The sequence below is a fragment of the Acanthopagrus latus genome, chromosome 15, assembly GCF_904848185.1.
Source record: "Acanthopagrus latus isolate v.2019 chromosome 15, fAcaLat1.1, whole genome shotgun sequence".
In the NCBI taxonomy this organism is placed as follows: Eukaryota; Metazoa; Chordata; class Actinopteri; order Spariformes; family Sparidae; genus Acanthopagrus; species Acanthopagrus latus.
The window spans coordinates 13,688,090-13,710,353 of record NC_051053.1 but is presented as its reverse complement, the minus strand read 5'-3'; the positions used below and the strand labels follow the sequence as shown (position 1 = coordinate 13,710,353).

At 42.5% G+C, this 22,264-nt stretch overlaps 1 protein-coding gene across 4 annotated transcripts; it reads left to right on the top strand.

Moving 5' to 3' along the window:
- Nucleotides 1-1,083: 1,083 nt before the first annotated feature.
- Nucleotides 1,084-19,885, top strand: ikzf1 (IKAROS family zinc finger 1 (Ikaros)). Of its 4 annotated transcripts, XM_037124690.1 has the most exons (8): nt 1,121-1,393; nt 5,964-6,017; nt 6,187-6,300; nt 13,101-13,370; nt 14,952-15,119; nt 16,896-17,021; nt 17,508-17,642; nt 18,173-19,885. In XM_037124690.1, the coding sequence occupies exons 1-8, from the start codon at nt 1,249-1,251 to the stop codon at nt 18,874-18,876; spliced, it is 1,716 nt and encodes a 571-aa protein (XP_036980585.1). In that variant the 5' UTR covers nt 1,121-1,248; the 3' UTR covers nt 18,877-19,885. The 4 variants fall into 4 exon arrangements, with proteins under 4 accessions (XP_036980589.1, XP_036980585.1, XP_036980587.1 ...); XM_037124692.1 differs by lacking the exon at nt 17,508-17,642 and having other exon boundaries at nt 1,123-1,393; XM_037124693.1 differs by lacking the exon at nt 13,101-13,370 and having other exon boundaries at nt 1,127-1,393.
- Nucleotides 19,886-22,264: the final 2,379 nt, after the last annotated feature.

The window sequence follows — 22,264 nt, the reverse complement described above, 5'->3', positions numbered from 1 at the left end:
TGTAAGAATACATGTTTGTTTGGTACAGACCCTAAGAAAAGTCACATCATTATATTTAATCATAGTTTTTCAGTGGAAATGAAAATTGAGATGCAAAAATGATCATTCCTACTAATTTTGACTCATAGCACATTTGTAATACCTGTGAAAATAATTGCAATGTGGCCCTAATGGACCTACGTGCTTATGTTCCATCACTGTGGGATTGACACTTAGCTTGGTGTGATAAGAAAATAGGAAAGTAATTATTCAGCATCTGAAACGTCTACATAGCGATGCACGGCCGCTGCTGTGTTGCAGTCGAGCGGATTGTCCTTATACGTTACAATTACACTATCAGCATGGATTTGAACAGGCAGAAGGGCATGAAGAACTGCACCCGATGTCAGGGTCGTGGTGACAGTTCACGTATTTACATTCCACGCTGCGTGTTCAGTTTCAAGTCACTTCCAAGCAGTTGTGAATTTAGACAATGAGAATCTGCGGCAGGCAAAAACTCTAATGCTCCAGTAAGAGAGAGTCTGGCAGAGCTCATATTGAAGCATCTGAAACTAACATATCTCTGATGGGGTTGGACTCAAAAAAGCAAGTGTTGGGTTGTGCACAAAACCAGAGGGAAAACCACATTTCAGAGAGTATACTAATGCATGCCTGCAGGACTGAGTGGTAACTCAGCGTTCATGCATGTTAAAACAGAAAGTAACAAAAAGTCAAATGGTGAAATAAAAAAAAAAGAAAGAAAGAAACTATTTGCTGAGGTTGAGACATAATCTGGACTGTGGACACTTTGCTGACGTGATGAGGTGGGACAGGAGGCTGTGACACTAAGGGGATAATGACTGCAGAGAAAGAACAAAGTCAAATTGAAGAGAGAGGGGGAAAAAAAACTCATTATGTGGGAAAGAAAACAGTTGTGTGTTAATTTCATGGATTTGCTTCAGCGTGCCAGAACAGGTGACAGAAGGGGAGATGTCCAATATGCAAGTAAGGAGTCCCCCCCCCCCCCCCTTCACCCCCCTTCACCCCCCCATCGGTGAGAATGAAATAAATAAACAATGAATGGTCCACTCTCCTCGCGCGCCTCATCCCATCTCATGCATGGCTGCCAGTAATGGTCTACTGGGTGTCAGCTTTTATTGGCACGGCACAAAGCAAGTGCCAAGGGCTCGGCGGCTCGACTCCCCGCCGCAGACTCGGCCTGTGGATAAAAGCGAGCAAAATGCCCCAGTCGAGCTCAGAGACATAGTCATGTTGGGCTGGAACGAGGAAGTGCAGTGGAGAGGGGAGGGACTCAGGGCGCAGCTCCATGGGGCCGCCGCGGCGCTGCGACCTTCTGCACATGGAGCCGGGGAGAGTTGGAAGAACTTCATACTGCAAACTCAAGGAATAGCAGGTAAAGTGACTTCCACCGCGCTTTTCAGCGCCACTCTGATCTCAAAGGCTAAACCGAGACCTCTAGAATGAGCTCGTGTCCTCTCGAGGTTTTTAGGAGACGTTTTGCACCTGACTGGAAAAGACTTTCCTTATAGTTTCGGTGCAGGTGCGCCGCAGCATCACATCCCGTTTAGTGCGCGTTATTCTCTGCTGGTACAGGACACGTAACGGACTAACAAAGCAGACTACCGTTTAGAATTAAATACAGGGAAATAAGTTCGTTTTCACACTTCATTTTGTTTCTAAGTAGCCAGAAAATGAACGGAAATAGTGGAATGTTCCCCATTTTCCATGCTTCTTTTTCTTTTGGGAACATATGGATAAATGATGTCCTAATCTCTTTAATTTATATAAAAATATTAACCCGATTTACAAGATTTCCTGCTAATTATCCACGGATTTCTTTGTAATTTTAAGGTGTTTAATCCGTTTTTACGTTTCTGTTATAGCACCTGTTGCGACAGATGTGCGCACTCACTAAACTTCAGATCGTTCCTCTCTGTCACTTAGAGTCCTTAGATATTAAAAGACGAATTTACAAAAAAAAAAGAAAAAAAAGAAAAGAAAAGAAAAAAAGAAAGAAAAGAAAAGAAATAAAGCTTGTCATGAAGATGTATATTTGCCGGGACTCCAAACCGTGTGTGAAGATAGTTCAACTGCTTGAACAGGAAATCATTACGCACACACCAACGCTGTCTCTCGCGTCTCATTTCTGTTAATAATCGATAAAATTGATAATGTCCCGTGCCGTTAATCTTTGTTTTCACCTGTTCGAGCCACAGTCTCGGTTGTTAAACGTCTGCGTGATGAGAAGGGGGGGAAAGAAAGGCACATACCTAATGTAGGCAGGACTTATAAAACTTTTTACCCCGCTGACACTGAGGAGGAAAGTTGTTCATCAACGCCCTAACGAGAGAAACAGAAAGATTCACTGTCAAACTCGTGGCGGAAATTAAAGTTGTTTGTCGCAAAACCTGATCGAACATTTTCTTTCTTTCTTTCTTTCTTTTTTCTTTCTTTCTTTCTTTCTTTCTTTCTTTTTTTTTTTTTTTTTTTTTTTTTTTAGCCATCATTGGCTTTTGATCCAATTGAAATTAAATTCAGCCATCATAATTTTAGCTTTAAGGTGACGTTTGTGTGATAAAGTCAGTGAGTCTTAAACTGTGAGAGAGAATCTTCCGTTTATGTCGTCTGTTTTAGCCAGAATGGATGCAGCTGAAGTTTACTTATTTTTCCTCTGAGGGTAAAAACATTTCAGGGGAGTTAATAACTCTGTAAATTCACTCAAAATCCGACCGACATGCAAATAATAAACAAAACCTAACAGAAACAAGTTTGATTTTCAGATGTTAGATCAACTTAAAACTCAGAAAAGGAACCCCAGTACCTGCACAAATAGGACTTTTTCATAGCTCGCTTGGAAAGAGAAGTGCTGAAAGTGCTGCAAATCTGCCTGTAGATACATCATCTTTCTTGTCAGTAGAAACAGAAGTAGGAAGGGGTGAGGAGGAGGAGGAGGGGGGTGCAGAGGAAGGCAGACAGTTATTAAAATGATTGTACTGTCTGAATAGCAGAGTAGTGAAGTGTGTCAGATGCAAATGAAGGAAACTTCTCTTCGGCGCACCTTTACTCTCCCCTCACCCCCTCGATAGGCTCCCCGAACACATCCGCTAACACTATCTACCCACTTACACCCATACATTTCATGAATTACTGATGAGAATCTCCATGTGTGCATATGAACAAAGGTGTCCATGCACCACATTGCTTGCCAGTGTAGGATAATCTCCTCTCCTAAATGGTTGATAAGAAAGCGCCCACAGCTTCGTCACTCCTCGTGAAAACCCACAAGAGCGAGAACAATAATTCAGATATTTTCATTAATCGTCAGGAGGTGGAAACTTTTAGTGTGAGCCTGAATTATTTTGAACTGTGAATCAACTGTGAATTTGTGTGAGCAGGGTCAGCGATAATGTGCGATGAAGCTGGAGTCATGAAGTGATGATATATGCCGGTTACTGATGTATTTAAATCCTGTAACATGTTTTATTGCTGCCAGAAAAATCTAATTGTCATAAGCAGAAAGGTGTGAAGGTATTTAACATGAGCTTCCTTGGCCTTGGGTCACACTTTCTTTATTTTTTTCATTGGGGTTTAATCATTTCATTAAATGTTACAGATCTGATAGATGTACACCATAATGTGGAATTATTGCTAAAAGAAAAATGTAAACAAAATGAATTTTAATGACACAAAACTTCATTCAAACACTTGAAAAATGTCTTTTTGGGACAATGTCTTGGGACAGTCGTTTCTTCCTGTATTCCAGGGTTTATTCATTTTAATTGTGCGTCATGTATCTTGTTCATACACACGCACACACACACCAGTGTTCAGGCTTCCTTCTGGGTATCCAAACTTTGCTGGTGTGGTCCCTCAGTATCTGTTAACGGTTTCGTTGTTTCTCATCTCCACCCTGCTCCCTGGTGTAGCTTTTACATCTCAGTATGAGAAGACGCCTCTAACCTCCCCCCCTCAAACACACCAACACCATCCACCATCCACCAAACGCACACACACACACACACACACACACACACACACACACACACACACACACACACACACACACACACACACACACGGGGGGGGGGGGGGACCGAGAATTCTGTCAACCCACAAGCCTCTTCCTGCCTCTCCTCACTTGACGTACTCAGACCAAAACTTTTCCAGTACCCCTGCGCTATATGTCAGAAGTCTTTTCTGTGACTTCCATTTCACTTGCTGAAAGATTCCACCTGCCCCCAGTTCACACACACACACATAGTGAGAGACAGGGGGTACAAAAGAAAAATCCTGCTATTTTTATCATTTCTGGTTGATTTGATTGAATAAATGAAAAAGAAAAGCAATTAGCTGCATGAAAACATTCTAACATTCTATCACTTCTTCTTATCAAAAAGTATGTTTTAAAAGTAGAACTTTAAACTTTGGCCAAAAAAAAATGAAGGCCCAGTGTGGAAAGATGGAGGTGCAACTAAAAACAATGTGGGAAAAGTTTTTTAAAAAGTGACAAAAATATCTGTGACAGGCAGAAATTGAAAACGGCATGATGACAGCATCACGCTGGGCTCAAACTGAGATGCTGCTTCCTGATTATTCTCCATGCACCTTACTTTCCACATGCCTACGCAAGTGGGTTGTGACTGCATGTAGGAACTCTCTTTTTTTATTTCTGTCGAAGCCCCCACACCAACGCATCCGTGTTTCCCCTCGCACCATCTGCCCAGAAAAAAGGGCACATGAGAATATACCCCCCTCTGCCCCCAACCTGCAAACTCCAGATGCTGAAGAACGCCGCTGCAGACTCGTAGCTCAGCAGAGTGACACGCAACACCCCCGTGTTGTGCTGAACGAATCATCTGCACCAGTGACCTTTGCCCCCCCCTCTCCTCTTCCTCCGCTCACACTTGCGTCCTGGGCGTCTTCGAGCTCCTGACTTGACTCCGCAAAATATTGTGCGTTGCGACAGAGCGGCCCCGTCGCTTCCCACTATTTGTTCCAAATGTGTGGAGCCATCTGTCAGTAAAACAGGAAGGCCTAGGTTCCCCTTCTCCCTTGGGCTTGTTTCTCTATTTTCGGGAGCTTCACTTCTCCCTGAGTGGCTGCTTGGACTGGGCAGCGGCCCCACCAAGGGCTTCTTGAAGTGGCGGAGCTGGGGCTGAGGCTGTCGGGCCCATCTGCTGCAGGCTTGAGGGCCATCCATTATTAATGGGGCCACGAGCACTGGTGACTCCTCAGATATTCAGCCCTGGCCAAAGGATTGCTTCAAAAAAAATAAATGAAGAGAACTTCTCTGTCCTTCGGCCTGCTTTTCTGCCTCTCCTCTTTTCTCTGCGCCTTCCTGTTGCGGTTGCTCCTCTGACTCTTGCCCTCCCGCTGCTACCTTCTCCTCTGCCTCTATCCATCTCGCTTCTCCTCTGTCTTCTCCTCTCTCTCTCTCTTTGTTTCTCATCGTGGCTTCCACGCGTCTGCGCTCAGGCCGCGGGCTCAGCGATGCATGCTCAGTAAATTAGAGAGAACATGAGCGCCGATCAGCTGGGCACGGCAAACACCCGCATCTTCGTGACCCAGGGCCAGTTAATTTTCTGCTTAATTTTGCGGCAGTCAGTTTGCATTTTTGGATGATTACGTGGCAGGAAATTAACAATAAATAACAAATGTGGTCTGAAAGCCTATTCCCGGCAACCCCCGCGCTACCAGCGGGCCCCCATCAGCCGGAGCCAAGCTCGCTCTCCAAGCTCAGTCTCTCTGTCAGACTTGTAATGAAAATGTCTGTAATTCTTTGTAATGTAATGTGGGGGACAGTGGTGCGTCTGCTGCTGTGACAAGAGTGATCTCCCCGAGGTGACAAAAGTCACGCCGAGAAGTACACTCTTTACTCCACTCTAGCTTTTTATAATGTTGTTTCTTCAGCCTGCACTTGATTAAACTTACACACATCTACATCTCTATCTCTCTCCCATTAGAGTACTTGCACCGCATGGAGACAGAAGAGGCCCAGGAAATGGCCCAGATGCCAGGTAAAAGACTGCCTACTGCATGATTGAGCCGTAGAGTGCGAAAGGTAGATACAATAGGCCCGCAAACAGGCTCTTACACCCGCCGGAGGTAATTTTGCTGTCCCCGAATGAGACACGTCGAGGGGCTGCGTGGTGAGTGATGGGTGTTTGCTGGTGTGTGTCTCCCCAGGCAGGGACAGCCCCCCTGCCAACGAAGCGTCCGAGGAGGCGGAGGAGCCCATGGCCGTCCCCGAAGACCTGTCAGCCGGCTCCACCCACCAGCAGAACAACAGAGGGGACAAAGGTACGAGGCAGCATCTCCACAAACGCACCCACAGCCAGTCAGAACATCACTGATGCGTGTGTGTTAAATTAAAGGGGCACTATGTAATTTTAGGAAGAGTGTTGATATTTACAATATCAATGAGGTGATGGCACAAAATCCGCCAATTATAAACAAAGCAACACAAGAAGATCTTTCCCTTTTGATTAAAATGTCTGTCCAAAAACGACGTAGTGCTCCTTTAAGAATAAACAAGTGTTAAGTGTGTGATTGCTACATTAGGTTAAGTGTATCCCATGAAGCAGCAACCAGAATGAGTCAGAACCACTGCAGTGCCTTTCCCAACACTAATGTATTCATTCCCAAAGCATCCAAATCAGTAAAACGGTTAAATGAAAGTAATGTCAGTATCAAAAGCAAAACATATATATTAAAAAAAGGCATAAAAAAAAACGTTTTCATAACTAAATCCCATACACATCTAGTGGGAGATATCTGCCGTTCCAAATCCCTTGGAAAAATTAATTTAAAGCTGCAAAGAGACACATTTAGGTCACTGGCAAATAAGGTTAAAAAAAAAATCCCTTTGATCCATGGCATGTCATTAATAAGCCGACTCTTAAGGAATAGCTAATGTGGCCTTGATTTGAGTTTGTGAACATCAAGCCAGGGAATATCATGGTGAAAATAAGGATGAAGCATGCTAGGGGGATTCACATCGGCGGCGACTTGCGAAGAAACAGGAAACGTTCAAGGTGGAATCATTATTGGTCTTTCATAGCTAATTGGTTTTACGAGACAGCAAGATGAAACAGGGTTTTCATGGGATAAATGATATAGATTAATAACAAATATAATGATATATACTATTTTGCTTATTATCACTCATTATTCATGAAACTCACAGCTTGTTAACACTTTAATATGCCCACCCCAAAATGGGGATATATTCAGATCAGATGAATCCAGTTAATTGTTTATTCTATTGATTTAATTAGATCTTAACCAATTACAACAATAGCAATTGGAAAATAAATGCATAAAGAATAAAAAAATGAGAAAATGTCAAAGATTAAATGAGTAAAATGTGAAACTGAGGATCACAAAAAAGGTGGATTATATATTTTTCAGGCCATCAGGAATTTTTTTTTTTTTACTTCATCGCAAAAAAACAAAACAAAACAAGAATGATGGCCGACCATCCTATTGGTGTTTTTCCACTGATCCAGATCACAGCGAAGATTAGCAGCACTCAGTCAAAAATAAAATGTCAGAGGAAACTGAAATAGGATGTGTAAGAGTTTCCTAAGAAGAACTTGCCATCAGGCAGTTTCAACACTCCTGGAGATAAAGAGTTCAGGAACAGGGCCAAGCTCAGAGAGAGATCAGCACATCACTACACCACATAGGTCACGCACCTGCACACACACACACACACACACACACACACACACACACACACACACACACACACACACACACACACACACACACACAGACACATGCTTACTCACAAAGGATCTCTGTTTTAGCTGTGTGCCGCCGAGCTCAGCAAAGGCAGGGAGGTGTTGAGCTGCAATGTCATCAGAACAATTAAAACATGGTAAATCCTGTTAGAGAGCATCTGTAGAATCATGTTTTATTCGACTGTGTACATCTCGTCTCAGTCATCTGATGGATGTTTAGTACAATTTGGAAAAAAAAAAAGTGAGAAAGCAGTTGATTTAAATATTTGACTTACATCGGCGGAGATAAAGAAAGTAAAGAGGCCACAGTTGACGTCTCGTATGTATGAGCTTTAGTTTCTGTTCATTCCCTAAGCAGCATGATCACTTCACACGTGTCTATATAGGGACAGAGAGAAAGAGCCCAAAGAGCGAAAGAAGGGAAGTGCAAGTATCTGGTACATCTATGCATCGCTGCTTCTGTGATAAAAGCCAGAGTGAGTTATAATTATCACCTAGGATCATGTGCTGCTCAGTTCTCTGTCGCGAAAAAAAAACAAAAAAACGCAAAAAGCAGGGGGGACTATATGTGGGACACGGGACCTCAAAGTATCGAAAGCTAAAAACCTCAAAACCTAGGTTGCTTCCTGTTACAAATAAGTCTTCACAGCCTGGGATTATCATAGTTTGCTGCACATATACAGTGCTGCAATCCACACACATGTGACTCACAGCATGTGGGAGGTTTATAACGCTAAGTGAAGTCTACTCCGGCTCAGCATGTTCAGTAAATTGCCACCGAAATGTGAGCGAAATTAACTGTATTGCTTTGAGTAGCTTAAAGTGGAAATAAGCACAGAGACATATTTGGTTTAAGTCACAAGGCTGTACGATGACCTTCTCGACATCCCAGTCAAACAATTTCTCTTTCACTTTCAGTGATTCAGATGGAGCTCTTGCTATTTCAGAGACCTGAGACAAAAGGGGGAGACTGAGCTGAGTCTAGTTCCCGAAAACATGGAGGCGAGTTTTTTTAAGTGTGAGGGGAAAAGCAGGCTGTTTTTGGTGTTCCTGCAAGTGGTGTTGAGTGTGCTGCTAGCGTGGTTTAACACATGTGGTTCCACTATCTTGCACACAGGGTTATTTTCAGGCAGTGAGAGCAGCACTAGTCAGTAACAGGAACCTCCAACAGGCTCCCTGTGTTTCCACACTGCAGAACTAGAAACGCTTTAACGCTAACGCCATAGCTTTTTTTTTTTTTTTTAATTTTAATCACGTCTATGTCATTGTTTCCTTCTCAGCTCCCAGAATGAGTTACTCTAATCTGGGCATTAGATCCACATTCTAACCGTTTTATTGCACCCCTTTCTGTTTGTCTACATTGTGAGCTGACACTTGCTTCCCAAAACGAGCAAATCAGGATGTGTGACAGTGACAAACATCATGTAAAGTAAAAAGCCTTCTTCCTTCTCCCATTTCAGTCATAACTTCCCCATATCCATGAGAAGTGGGTGGCAGCCCGGCGTTCATGGTTCCCTTCTGTCTGCTTTAGCCGGCTGATAACCTCACTGGTGTATTCAGTGTTTTAGGAACTGACAACCAAGATAAACATAAATGTTTTTTCAGCGCATTGTTTCAGAAATAAACGACACAAATGCCAACATACACCTGCCTTTTGGGTTTAAATTGAGAAGTGATTCCTGGATCACTGTCAACATTCCCACGTATTCTCCAGATACATGCCTCTTTTGTCAACACTGGTTGGCAATAGTCAGATGAAGCCTTTTGGTAGGTAGAAAATTTCACAACTAAGTCTAACCCTGTTAACATAAGAAAAATACCTCAATTACTCAGAAAAAAATGTTGTCATTCAGAGGTTTTGTGGCTAAAACCATAAATGAATTAGGAGGGTTGGGAGTTTTGCTTTCGAGCCCTGTGATATGCAAATTGCACAAACTTGATCACTTACCCGTAAAAAAATCCCTCCGGCTTATTTTACTTACATGCACATCGTCATTAAAGTGCACATGCCTGACTGAAAGAACCATTGTGGTTCAGGTGAGAAATTCACACACACGTTTGCAAAGTTTGCGAGGTAAAAAACTCCAAAACGACGACTCCGGCTGCTTCGCGCAGGTGGTAATTCTCTGTTCACTTCCGCAAAGGCAGCGAGTAAGACACGAGCACCCCCTGATTTTGCATTTCACAAAATGCCACGTAAGGCACAAACGTGTTAAGTCAGTGATCCCCAACCCCCGGGGTGTCCCTCCGCTGCTGCACGGAAAATGTGGCGAGATTTCGAAGCGGCTAATGTCATTTAATGAAGAAAAAAACCAAACAAACCTGAACACCACGTTGAGAGTGCGTGTTACTGAGCAAGCCGTTAACTTTACAACGTAATAGAAAAGATAACGCAGAGCCAAAATAGTTAGCTTAAAGGAATGATAGAAAGGTAAATTAGATAACATTAGCTAAACTTAAAATGACAAGTGCATGACAAGGAACAGGTAATGTTTGCTAAAATAGATGACATCAGCTAAAGTAACATGGTGAGAATGAAATATGTTTAAAAGTAACTGATAAATAGTTGAAGTTAGCTTTAAGTAGCCTAATGGATAAATGGTTAAATGAGGTAAGCTTAGCTAAAATTAACAAATACTTAGTAACGGAGTCATGGTTAAATTGGATTACAAGGGAAAAGCAGGTAGTTCACAGTGGATACAAAGTGAGATAGATAAATGGTGACTTGAATTGGTCAAACAGTTGTGTAGGAACGCTTTGAAGAAATGGTGGTGTATATAGAAGGGGTACTTTCAGTTCATCTGACAGATTATGCAACTGTGACTATAAAGCTTAAGCTTGACTCCTAAGTGAATTGAACCCCCACTTAAATGCATCATTTGCCTCCGTGCATTGTAATTAGGCCTCTCTTTTTGTTGTGTAGTATATTTGGTAACTATTCACTCACAGGTCTGTGTCGTAACTGTGAAGACTTTCCTTCCCTTTGCGTGCGTGGCTGGCTTCTCCCTTATCTCATCTGCTCAGCAAAAGACAAGGGTTTGTCCAATATTTTTAATTTTTTTTTTTTTTTTTTTTTTTTACAGTTTTAACAGATGAGCAGATTGTCGCGCTACAGCGAATAAAAAACTAAAAATGTGTGGAGATGGACTGTCGGATTATGTAACTTTGATCGGAAAAGCGATCACAATCATCTCACAGTCCTCTGTAAATTTCGCTCCGCCCCGAGTTCTCTATCGGTCACAATTCTGTGCATTCTGGGATTCGTGTTTCCCTCAGTGGCTCTCAGTGAAACCAAGACTCCTAACTAAAGAAAAAAAAAAATAGAATAAAACCTGTTTCAGTTACAGGCTGTTTTACAATTCCTTTCCCGTGCTTCCCTTTCTGTCACTTCTCCATAATTCTTGGTATTTCAGTTAGACAGGCCCTCTTTCTGAAGCTTCCCCTTTTCCATGGATTCCTATATTTCATGATTTCCACTTCTTCCTCTTCAGTTGTACAAACAAGAGGTAGCGACATGGGGAAATCAGGCTGTCACCGTGACATGCAAACCACAGGCTGGTAGCTGTGGGACTTGCATGATTTGTCAGTTGTTTCTAAAGCTCACCGGTGGGAAAACGAGGAGCCGGTCGATCAACACGGAGGACACGTCTCCTTTTTCTGATCATTTTGGGAACACCAGACCTCGCTGGCCCCAAGGAGACTTTCTCACTGTCACATTAGTAACAATCATGCAGCATTTACTCTTTGCACTCTGATAAGCTTGGAATTAGACTGAGTAAGACCCCTCTAAATGGCAGAAAAAAAAAAAGAAAAAAAAGCTCAGATGTGAGTGTGTCTCGCATGCGCCTGTGTGTTCATCGTCCTCTGTTGTTCTGATAGACACCGCTGTCGTCCCTAGTTTCACACAGCTTCCTGTGTCTCTGTTTCCTGTTTATCTTGCTGTCATTTTTTTCACCAAAGTGTGATGGTGCGAGATGATCTGCGCGTTTCTTCATCTCTTTGCTGACATCCTCAGCACATTCGACACGAGCTATCCACCTGTGTGTCTTTACGTGTAGCATTACGCTACTTTGTAAAGAACGAGCGGTCAAGTCTACAGTTTAAATTACTCGTCTGTGGGGTTGATCGTATCTGACTTTTGTTGACTTTTCTCAGGTAATTTCACAAAAAGGCCTGAAACGTGGGGAAGTTTTTGAGGTTTAGACGCAGCATCCCGGTTAACAAGGGACATGTCACATTGTGCTCTTAAGGAAGTTTGTTTTTACAAAGCTGTGGTTTCTTTAGTTACGTTACAGTGTAGTTGCAGTGTTACAGTGTTTTATCCCCACAGGGGAAATAGGGGATGAACAAAGCCACATTTACAACAATACCATGCTGACTGAATCCAAAGAAATAACATGAAAGATCAGTTTAATAGCTGTGAAATACATCCTTTAAAGGAGAAAGCTTTGTGATGCCTAAACAAACTAAATAAATACACTTTCTTTATTTTCATGACTGAATAAACAAATTGATCTTAAAGGACAACACAGTTTGTTAATATTTGGCGGCCCCTGCCACATTTCTAGCTTCAAACAGTGTTCTGGGGACCTTATTTTTCTCTGAGAACAGCTTGTTTATTCACTTATGGAAACAATAAATATCACTGAGTTTGAATAATTACCTTGTTAATATCCAAACTATGACTTTAACTTTTTTTCTCCCAAACTACATAGTGCCCTTTTAAATTCCTTAAATTCCCCTTTGTCAAATGAGTAATTGTGTATTTTATTAGAGCATGAAACGAAAAGAATGACATGGCACTTTATGTGTTAAATGTCATGTCTCATTCGGAGAAAAGAGGAAAAGGAAATGTGTGAGTGAAATTAAAAAAAAAAGTTTATGAAACCATCCCACCAATATAAAAGGGCAAACAAAAAGACAAAGATGAATTGAACAGTCACAACTGGTCAGGCGAATGAGAAAATATAAAATTAGATAAAAACATAGTGTTTAAGAATAAATCTAAATAACTAAATAAATCTAAATTAATGACTTAATGTTTAGTTAAATAAGAAACTCATCCCTGAGGCGAGTGGATTTCCTGACCTAACATGTATGAGCAACATTCATTCATTCAGTGAGGACAGACAGAAAGGTTCACAAAATCGTTTGACTTTTCTCTCCTGAGGCCTTTCAGAGCAGGACAAAGGCAACTTAAAGGCTACATGACAGTGTTTCAACAAGCAGCTCTATCTGTTCTCCTGTCACAGCATCAATATCACACTGACAAATTGCCCATCTTTAGTGCATAACATCATGAAAGAACCAATGCTCGTATTCTAAACCGTGGCCCCCCCTTGCCCTCTTTTCCAGCCTGTAACATTAAAGTTGAGGCTCGCAGTGATGAGGAGAATGGGCTGGCCTGTGACATGAATGGCGTGGAGGAGGAGGAGTGCGCGGAAGACTTGCGCGTGATCGATGCCTCCGGGGCCAAGGTGAACGGCTCACAGCCGAGCCCCGAAGCCAAGGCCTTCTCCTCGGCCGGCGGTATCCGGCTGCCCAACGGGAAGCTCAAGTGCGATATCTGTGGGATAGTTTGCATTGGCCCCAATGTGTTGATGGTGCACAAGCGAAGCCACACTGGTAAGCCACCTGCGATACTTCTTGCCCTTCCTTTGCACCCATGTTCACTGTTAGCGTGAGAGGATGGATCAGGGGTAGAAAGGTGTCTGCTGTGGCTCCCCCCTCATGTTTAGAGCTCTTCTTTAGGCTTCAGATGGCAGAAATGAAGTGAGTGGTCGACTCCTGCTACTGTTTGGCATTAACACACGCAGTATATACTCTAGCTTTGTGTCTTCTCTGCCTACACACAAACATTAGCCATATAGTCGTAGAAAGTAAACTGTTCTTGTGTTTGCAGTCACCCTCATCCTCAGTAGTAGTTTCAATGGCATCCTTGCGTTTGGCTGTATGCATGTAGATCCTTCCTATCGTGCGTGAAATAGACTTTGAGCATGCCATTAGCATTCATTATTGTTCATCTAAATGCCTCTGAATTACCACATGACAAGCAACAGCAGCTGATGAAATTATTGTGCGAGAGAGAGACGAAACTTGGTCCTAAAAAAAAAAAAAAAAAAAAAAACATGCCCTCAGTCGAGAAACAGGATATCTGCTTCAATTAAATGGGATCTCTATGAACTGACAATTATCTGGCTATTAAAAGTTTTTCAAATTTCAAAATTGATATTCTATTGTAATGAAGCCAAACCAGTGGTGGGGAACATTTTTGAAAAAGGCACTTAACTGTCAAGCTTTAGAAACTAATGAAACTCAAAATGGAAGAAAGGAACACTAGACTAATGTAAATGCAAAAGAAAGTACAATAAAAGATATAATGAAGTGCCTCCTATTTAAATAGAAAATATTCTGTGGTGAGTCTTTGCTCCTGAAATGCATTTTTAATGAATTTCTTTTTTTATATATTTTTGCTGCTTCACTGGTGACTCTTATTTTATGGGGGGCCTTTGAAAAAAAAAGCCATATTAAAACGTTCTCACAGAATGCCACAACACTCGGAGAGGCTGGATATTGGTTTATTCCAGAAGCGCTGATCAGGAAGACTGGCTCTCAACACAAAGTGTTTCCTTCACTTTATTCAAATGAGGCTGAATTTGCATTGTGATGTGCCGCTCTTATTTTAGAGACGAAGAAGAGGAAAAAATGAGATTTTCAGATCAAATTGACCTAGGCAATGGTGCATTACGGAACTGGCAGGCTGAGTCTGAAAGGCTCTTGTTCGATCAGAGCGCCAGAAGTCGGTGGGGCAGGGGGAGCATGGAGAGATGGAGTGTCACTCTGCTGTGAAACCCTCCCGCAGGCTGCTGGATCGCTCTCTGCCCCGGAGACGCTCCATCATCCGGCTTGTTCTGGCACTCGGGCTGCTTGTAGTGCAGTGACCCCGCGTTCCCACAGCAGCAGTACGCCTTTTCATCCACTCAGAAAAGACAAAGACTTTATCATTGTCACTCGAGGGATCAAACATAGTGAGATCAGGGAGAGTGGTGCAGTCGAGAAAAATATTAAAAACCATGAACTGCCTGGTAGGGTACATAAGAAACATAATGAAATTGTGTGCCTGTTATTGTTTTTCCTGTTCTTTTTCTGCGTTTGTCTTTTGAATCTCGTTGCAGTGATGTGCGTCTGTTGTCTTCTTGTCCGCAGGAGAGCGCCCGTTCCAGTGCACCCAGTGCGGCGCCTCTTTCACCCAGAAGGGCAACCTACTGCGTCACATCAAGCTCCATTCGGGGGAGAAACCCTTCAAGTGTCACCTGTGCAGCTACGCCTGTCGCAGGAGGGACGCCCTCACCGGCCATTTACGCACCCACTCGGGTGAGTATGGGGAGCTCAACCGCACAGAAAACTGCTGGGTGGAAGCCTTTACAAAAAGGCATGACACGCTCTGCAGTGCATATGTGCTCAGTGCTCTGTAAGGGGAAGTTGACAGGGTGTAGATGTGGTGTCACCTTTTTTTTTTTTCTTTTTTTTTTTTTTTGCTAATGCTTTGCAGAAGTATGTGTTAATGAAAATTTTGGGTGTCAATAGTACACTTACAAAGTCTGCTCTAAATAATTCAACAGAATAACCAATTTTTGCACACCAGTTTCAACTTATAATTTGCACTTCCAGCTGTCTTGACTAACAAAAATAAATGTTAAAAATAAAAGGGATAAAGCATTTTGATCTCTGCTACGGGTTTTCCACCTGAAACACAAAGTCTCCATAAGTTGATGTGTATCGGCATGGAAGTGAATGAATTGAAAAAGCAAAGGCTGCATCAAAAACAGTACAAACATGGGTGGACTGTGCCTTAAGGATAGGACAGGAATTATTTAATATAATTATTTAAAGGCTTAAAATTAACTGTGTGTTGGTCCGTCTCACACTCGGCATTTTTCGACCTCGCTACTTTGTTTCTGACTGAGCAGCAGGCCCATTCATTCCTGCTGAAGACTTCCTTTATAAACAGCTCGCATATATGTAGTTTCCTTTCTTTAAAAAGGCTGAGCAATTTCCAAAACTCCCAAAAATCTAATATTAGTAGAACTGGAGTAAAAGGTGCATTTGTCAGGAACAACTTTCAGACACTCTTGCTACTGAGTATTTAGAGCAGCAGGAATCGGGAAGTGACTACACCGAAAATAAACTACCGTGCTCATGTGCATAGTGATGATGAAAATGACGCCGAGTGGCTTGTTGAGCTCTTTTTTTTCTAGAGGAATAAAGGGCTGTTGGTCCCATATTATTTTGTTTATTATTTGTATTATTAACATTATATTTATTCAACTGTGTATTCATATAAACAGTATTTAGTTATTCTCAAACTGACTTTAGTTATTCTCAGACGTCCCCTGCCCACGTGTTGGGTGTGAACTTAACTCAGAAGCTGAATAACGTTCCCACCCCCCACACACCACAATATTTACTAATCATTTACAATACTGGAGGAAGCACCTAATAAATAAAAGGATCCAAATATACTCATTCAACTTTGCTTGACACCATATTTTCCCCAGGTCATCCACACAACCCCTGCAGTGGCTCTTTGCCTCACAAAAAGGACAGGAATAACCCTCCATTGAGGAAAATGTCAATTCCTTTTTTCTTTTACTTTTTTTTTTGAGGAATCATCTTAGGAAAAACCCTCTGTGCAAATTTTTTTTTTGTAAAAATGTAAACTCCCCCAAGTTGTTTTCCCAAATTCCCCAAAACTTCAGAGGTAATGACCTCAGTGACCTCAGTAGTAGCTACAGCCCTGCTCATGCCATAATGAGGAATTTAAAATGATGAAACAGTGTGGGCGGTGCAGCCAGGCCTTTTTCTTGGGCTTTCTGTCAATTAACTTTTGGTAGGTGGTTCTCTTTTCTTCTTCACAAAACTGTTCGTACTGCTCAGCTTGTCTTTTTCTATTTGTTCTATTTAAAAAGGGGGTATACTGACACTGAAGCTTCCTGTGTTTTTCCAGGAAAAGACATCTAGAGCAACATATCACATTAACTGCAGGTTAAATCAATATTGTGTGACAAACAAAAAATATCTAATTTAATGCCACACAGAAATATGTTCACTGACAAAGTAATTAACACAAATGATTTTTTTTTTCTGCAGTCGGAAAACCCCACAAGTGTGCTTACTGTGGGAGGAGCTACAAGCAGCGCAGCTCTCTGGAGGAGCACAAGGAGCGATGTCACAACTACCTCCAGTGCATGGGGCTGCAGAACAGCATCTACACAGGTTGGTGCCCTGCGAGACACACACTTACCGCAGCTCTCACCCAAATCTGATGACCCGCTTTACCGGGAGAGCAGGACCTCACCATGCATGTGTACCATCCCGTCAGTGTCGCTGTCACTAAACGCTCCAACGGGTCCGGATGAACTACTCCCATTTCTGTTTGAATTAGTCCTTTAGCTTTTCAATTCTCTGCAGAGCTAATTGAGTCAGTTAAATCATGTCCTTCCGTATTTGTCTGTATATACTCAAGAGTCACAAGTCGAATGAAAACGCCATAAAAGTCTCGAGAAACACATCCACACCTCATCTGTGAGCATGAACAGATTTACAGACCAAGTGCTTCACATGTGTCAGAACAGTCCGCTCTGTGCTCTGTGAGAAAGATACCGTCATGTGTTGTCAGGCGCCAGTTTCATCACTTTAAGCTAACGGGACAAACTCAAATTACCTTGACTCTGAAATCTACTTTTCTGTCTTGCTTTCCAGTAATAAAGGAAGAAAGCAACCAGAATGAGCAGAGGGAAGACTTAAGCCAGACGGGATCTGACAGAGCCTTGGTGCTAGACAGACTAGCTAATAATGTAGCTAAACGTAAAAGCACTATGCCACAGAAGTTTGTGGGTAAGGGCCGAAATCTGCTTCCTTTGTGTAAATACAATGTCGCTACTTTGGATGATAAATAAGTGTAACTGCTGCACTAATGAAAGATGCCTAGGTGAAGCTGCAGTGTGTTTTGTGTTCGTTAGTGTTGCATGTTTCTTTGCCACCCTGGCTCTGCAGAATGCATGCAGTAGAAAGACAAAAGTCAGTTTTTTGCAGTTCAGCCTGATCAGGAAATGTGCCTTTAAACTGTTTAATTGCTGCTAGAAAAGTCCATGATTAAATATTTAATGAGTGTTTAATCCTGTGTATTAATTTTACATTAAAGGTTGATTAAAATCTCTATAACAAAAGAGGTGAAAAAGAAATATTAATGAGCTGAGGGAAACGCAAGTCTCAGCCTAGCAACACCAACAGGAGACCAGAAGAGTCGTTTTCAGACTCAGCTAGAGAGGAGCAGGCTCAGTGATCAGATGGTGAAATCACAGGATGTGGGTGAAATCTTAAGTATAACTTTCACATTGATCTTCTGTCTCTGTCTGGCCCCTCAGGTGACAAACGTCTGTCGGACCTCTCCTACGATGGAGGAGCAGGTGAGCTGATCCAGCCGCACGTTATCGACCAGGCCATCAACAGTGCCATCAGCTACCTTGGGGCCGAGTCGCTCCGCCCTCTGGTTCAGACCTCCCCGGCCTCCTCCTCTGATGTAGGCATCGGCTCCATGTTCCCTCTCCACAAGCCGCCCCCCGAGGGCCACACAGGGACGGGCCTGTCAGCCAAAGACAGCGCAGCTGAGAACCTGCTGCTGCTCTCCAACTCCAAGTCTGCGTCCAGCGAGAAGGACGGCTCGCCCAGCCACAGCGGCCAGGACTCCACAGACACCGAGAGCAACAACGAGGATCGCCCGGGCGGGACGGCCCACAGTCTCATCTACCTGACCAACCACATCACCTCTGGGGTGAGGAACGGCGTCCTCCCAATGGTGAAGGAGGAGCAGCAGAGGCAATACGAGGCCATCCGGGCCAGCATTGAGATGGCTTCCGAGGGCTTCAAGGTAGTGACGGCAGACGGGGAGCAGGTGAGGGCGTACCGTTGCGAACACTGCCGCGTTCTCTTCCTGGACCACGTCATGTACACCATTCACATGGGCTGCCACGGCTTCAGAGACCCCTTCGAGTGCAACCTCTGTGGTCACCGGAGTCAAGACCGATACGAGTTCTCCTCTCACATAACGCGAGGGGAGCATCGCTACTGAGCCCCGTCAGTCGATTTCACACAGACAAACAGATGTACATAAAGAAAACATGCTACACACTCACTCATCGACATGCACCTAAAATAAATGCATAGAAAATGTAAAATACATGGTTGATGTCTGAAAGTTGTGTTTTTTTATACAAAGTATGCATGTTTGTTGGACACAACCAGGGGTGATGGACAGGAGGAGAGTTCACGAAGATACTAGAATGACCAGCTGTGGATTTGGGGGAGGGGCCCATAGAGGATACTCGCCCAAATATTATACTACGCCCCTGGATGCAACTTTTAATAAATGCTTTTATTTTCATGCCGTGCTCAAAAGGAAGAGTAGTTCATCTGTCTGTGTGGAAGAAGCAAAATAATATTCAGTGAAGATGACGCGAGTTACTTACTTATTTACAGTTGCCTCATGTATAAAATGTATAAATGTGTCTTTTCTTTTGGAAACCAGGCAGCAACTTTCCTCTAGATTTAAAAATAGAAAAGATTCCCACCCTAACATTTGCAAATACTATCTGTCCTGAAGTGTCTGAAATGTCAATAAAAGATTCCATACTGCAGTTTTCAGTGCAGGAAAACTCCCATTTAAATGTTGGTATAAATACAATCAGAAGAAAATCCACAATCACTGTAGATAAAGTCACATTTCCTCCCAAAGTTTCAACCTGTTCTCGTATTTGTAATGAGCTACATATTATTTATATCACAATGACATGCCTGTCTGTTTTTGTATTTATTACGGTGATGGATCTTTGTCTGTAGAGTAGTTAATAAAAGCTTCATCTGTCCAATTGTACTAAATGTTTCTGAGATGAAAACATGACTGCTGCTGGAAGTTATTTTTAGTTTTATCAAAAAAACTTGTTACCCTCTGTCCTAATGTTTCTATTCTGATGATGGCTATAAATTGTTTCATTCTCAAAATAAAGATGAGACATTTGAGGTTTGAAGGAGCTTTATGCTTGCATAAAATATCAATAAAGGATATTTTATATATGCACAAAGAGTGGGGACGTGTTTTATTTTCCAGTGAATTGATGAAATTGTTAAACAAATAAAGGCTCAAACTTCTTATTTTAATAGGATAGTTTTTCTTTACCAAGACTTGTCAAAGATTATGGAAATGTCCACGTTAAATTGACTGTCGTAAATTAAGGCTGGGCTCGTGAAAATGATTCCTGGCGTTAATGCAAACTTTCTTCCGAGTCGTGCTATACCGTCTGACCTTCTTAAGAAATGTGGAGATTTCATTTCACACTCTGGAACCTTCTGAAATAATTACATTTAGACGTCATTCAAGACGCCACTCACTCCTACCTGTCAGCGAAGAGCCAAGAAGGAGTGAATGACTGGCATTTGAGTGCAAAACAGAAAAACACTGAAAAAACATTTACACTGAGGGGTGAATTAATAAACGCTTCTCCATATGCTGCACAATTTACGCATGGTTGTGAAGTACAGCAGATTATCCTAAAAAAGCAACACATTGAGTTTTTTTCCTCAGTTTTTTTGTCATTATAAAGCATCATTTCTATGATTTCCAACTAAAAACATTCCTTCAGATTGTATTTACGATGGATACCAAACGGCCAGACACACACACAGGTAACACACACAGTTAACACATCACAGTGGCATTTGTCTGCACAGGGACCCTCGTGTCAGAATTGAGACATCGGGGAGTACTGCTAGCATAAGCAGCGTGCACAAACACAAAACAGACGCTCACACACACCAGCATGCCGACATGTGCCGTGTTCAGGACCTGAAGAGTCCTGCTGGTCCTCTGAGGAGCAGCAGCAGCTCAGAGCTGGGACAGGGAGGATCAGGCACTGGAGCAGAAGGCAGGGGCCGGGGCTCTGAGGGCCAGGCCTGTCTGGAGAGGCTCAGCCGAGGCCGGCAGAGGAGCTCGGCGGCGTTGTGCGGCGACAGCCTCGTCCAGATGGCTGCTGTGTGATTTAGCAGAAACGGGAAGCAGCTGTGGCCAGCACCGAGCCCCCCCACGCTTGACTGGGACCCAACAGGGGAGGGAGGGCATTTGCATGAGAAGGATAATCTGGCCAACCAACGCTGGCCCTGCCAGAATCCCAAATCTCACTTCCCCTTTCAGCCAGCTGACTGAAAAACTCCTTTAAGAATCAGACTTAACCACTTCCAATTGTGCTGCTGACTGGATCCAGCAAGATGTTGGTGGTTTTTCACACTTTACATGAGTGTGTCCCATTAATGGGCGGCCATAATAGAATCCACTGGAAACTTTTTGATTCTGGTCACTGTTTCAACTGGTGGGCTGGCTGCAAAATTAAATATCACATTTGATTGCCCCTCTTGATTTTTTTCACATGACTGGATGTCTGTCTGGGAATCAGCAATGCGCAAAAAGGCCCTTCTGTATACCTGAATGTTGTCTTTGGTGGCTGAAAGTAAATAAAATACAATAGAAGACTTAAGGAGTAACTACACCAATTTTACTCATTAAAGTGTGTTTACAGGTACAGGCATATGAGTAGCATAAATTTGCTCTTGAAGAAGTTGTATGTAATCTGATAAATTGCCTCCTGTGATGGTTAAGTTGCCTTGTGGGTAATGTAGGCAGCAGGTTTAAAAAAGCAGGCTTATTGGTCTTATATTGCTCCTCCCATACTGTCGGAGTCATTATGGACAGTTTATAAACAAATGAACAGAAATGATACAGCAGAACCCACACATTCTTCTTCCTTTTCAAAACCAGGCCTACATTACCCACGATACAACTGAGTGACATGACTGGAGGCAATTTATCACGATTTATTTCATACAGCTTCCACTGGAGCCACAAAAGACAAACAATACCAGTTTTCTTCTCACATCTGCAGTAGTACTCTCCAAGAACTGTAAACACACTTTAATGTGTAAAATAGGAGGACTTACCCTTTAAGTACAGTGTTGAGGTACTTGTACTTTACTGGTGTTGACAAAATGATTGTACCTTTAAACTCCATTATCTTTATCTTAAAGCTTTACATACTTTATTATTTTGTTATTATTGTTTTATGTATTCTTTTATAATATATAACATTCGATGAAGATTAGATATTAAGCTTGCCTAGCTTGTGAAAATGTATTAAAAAGCAGTGTCTTGAAGAACTTACAAACATACATTTGTGTTGCAGAACATTTGTTTTTCTTCTTTCCTGCCCTATTAATTATCTCACAGCCCCTCGGATTTATCTCGTGACCCACTTGGAGCGGCTGAACTGAAGGACCTAACTGTAAATAACAGTTAAAAGTGGTCGCAACCCAACCAGATACAACGGCACAGTGCTGCCTACTCAGTGATGCATGCACCAGTATTAAAAGCCTATCTAATATATATATATATATATATATATATATATATATAT

Coding starts and splice junctions, on each gene's coding strand:
- ikzf1 (XM_037124690.1), top strand. CDS start 1,249: ATGTTGGGCTGGAACGAGGAAGTGCAGTGGAGAGGGGAGGGACTCAGG. Junction 13,371..14,951: donor GCACAAGCGAAGCCACACTG/GTAAGCCACCTG, acceptor TCTTGTCCGCAG/GAGAGCGCCCGTTCCAGTGC. Junction 17,022..17,507: donor GCAGAACAGCATCTACACAG/GTTGGTGCCCTG, acceptor CTTGCTTTCCAG/TAATAAAGGAAGAAAGCAAC.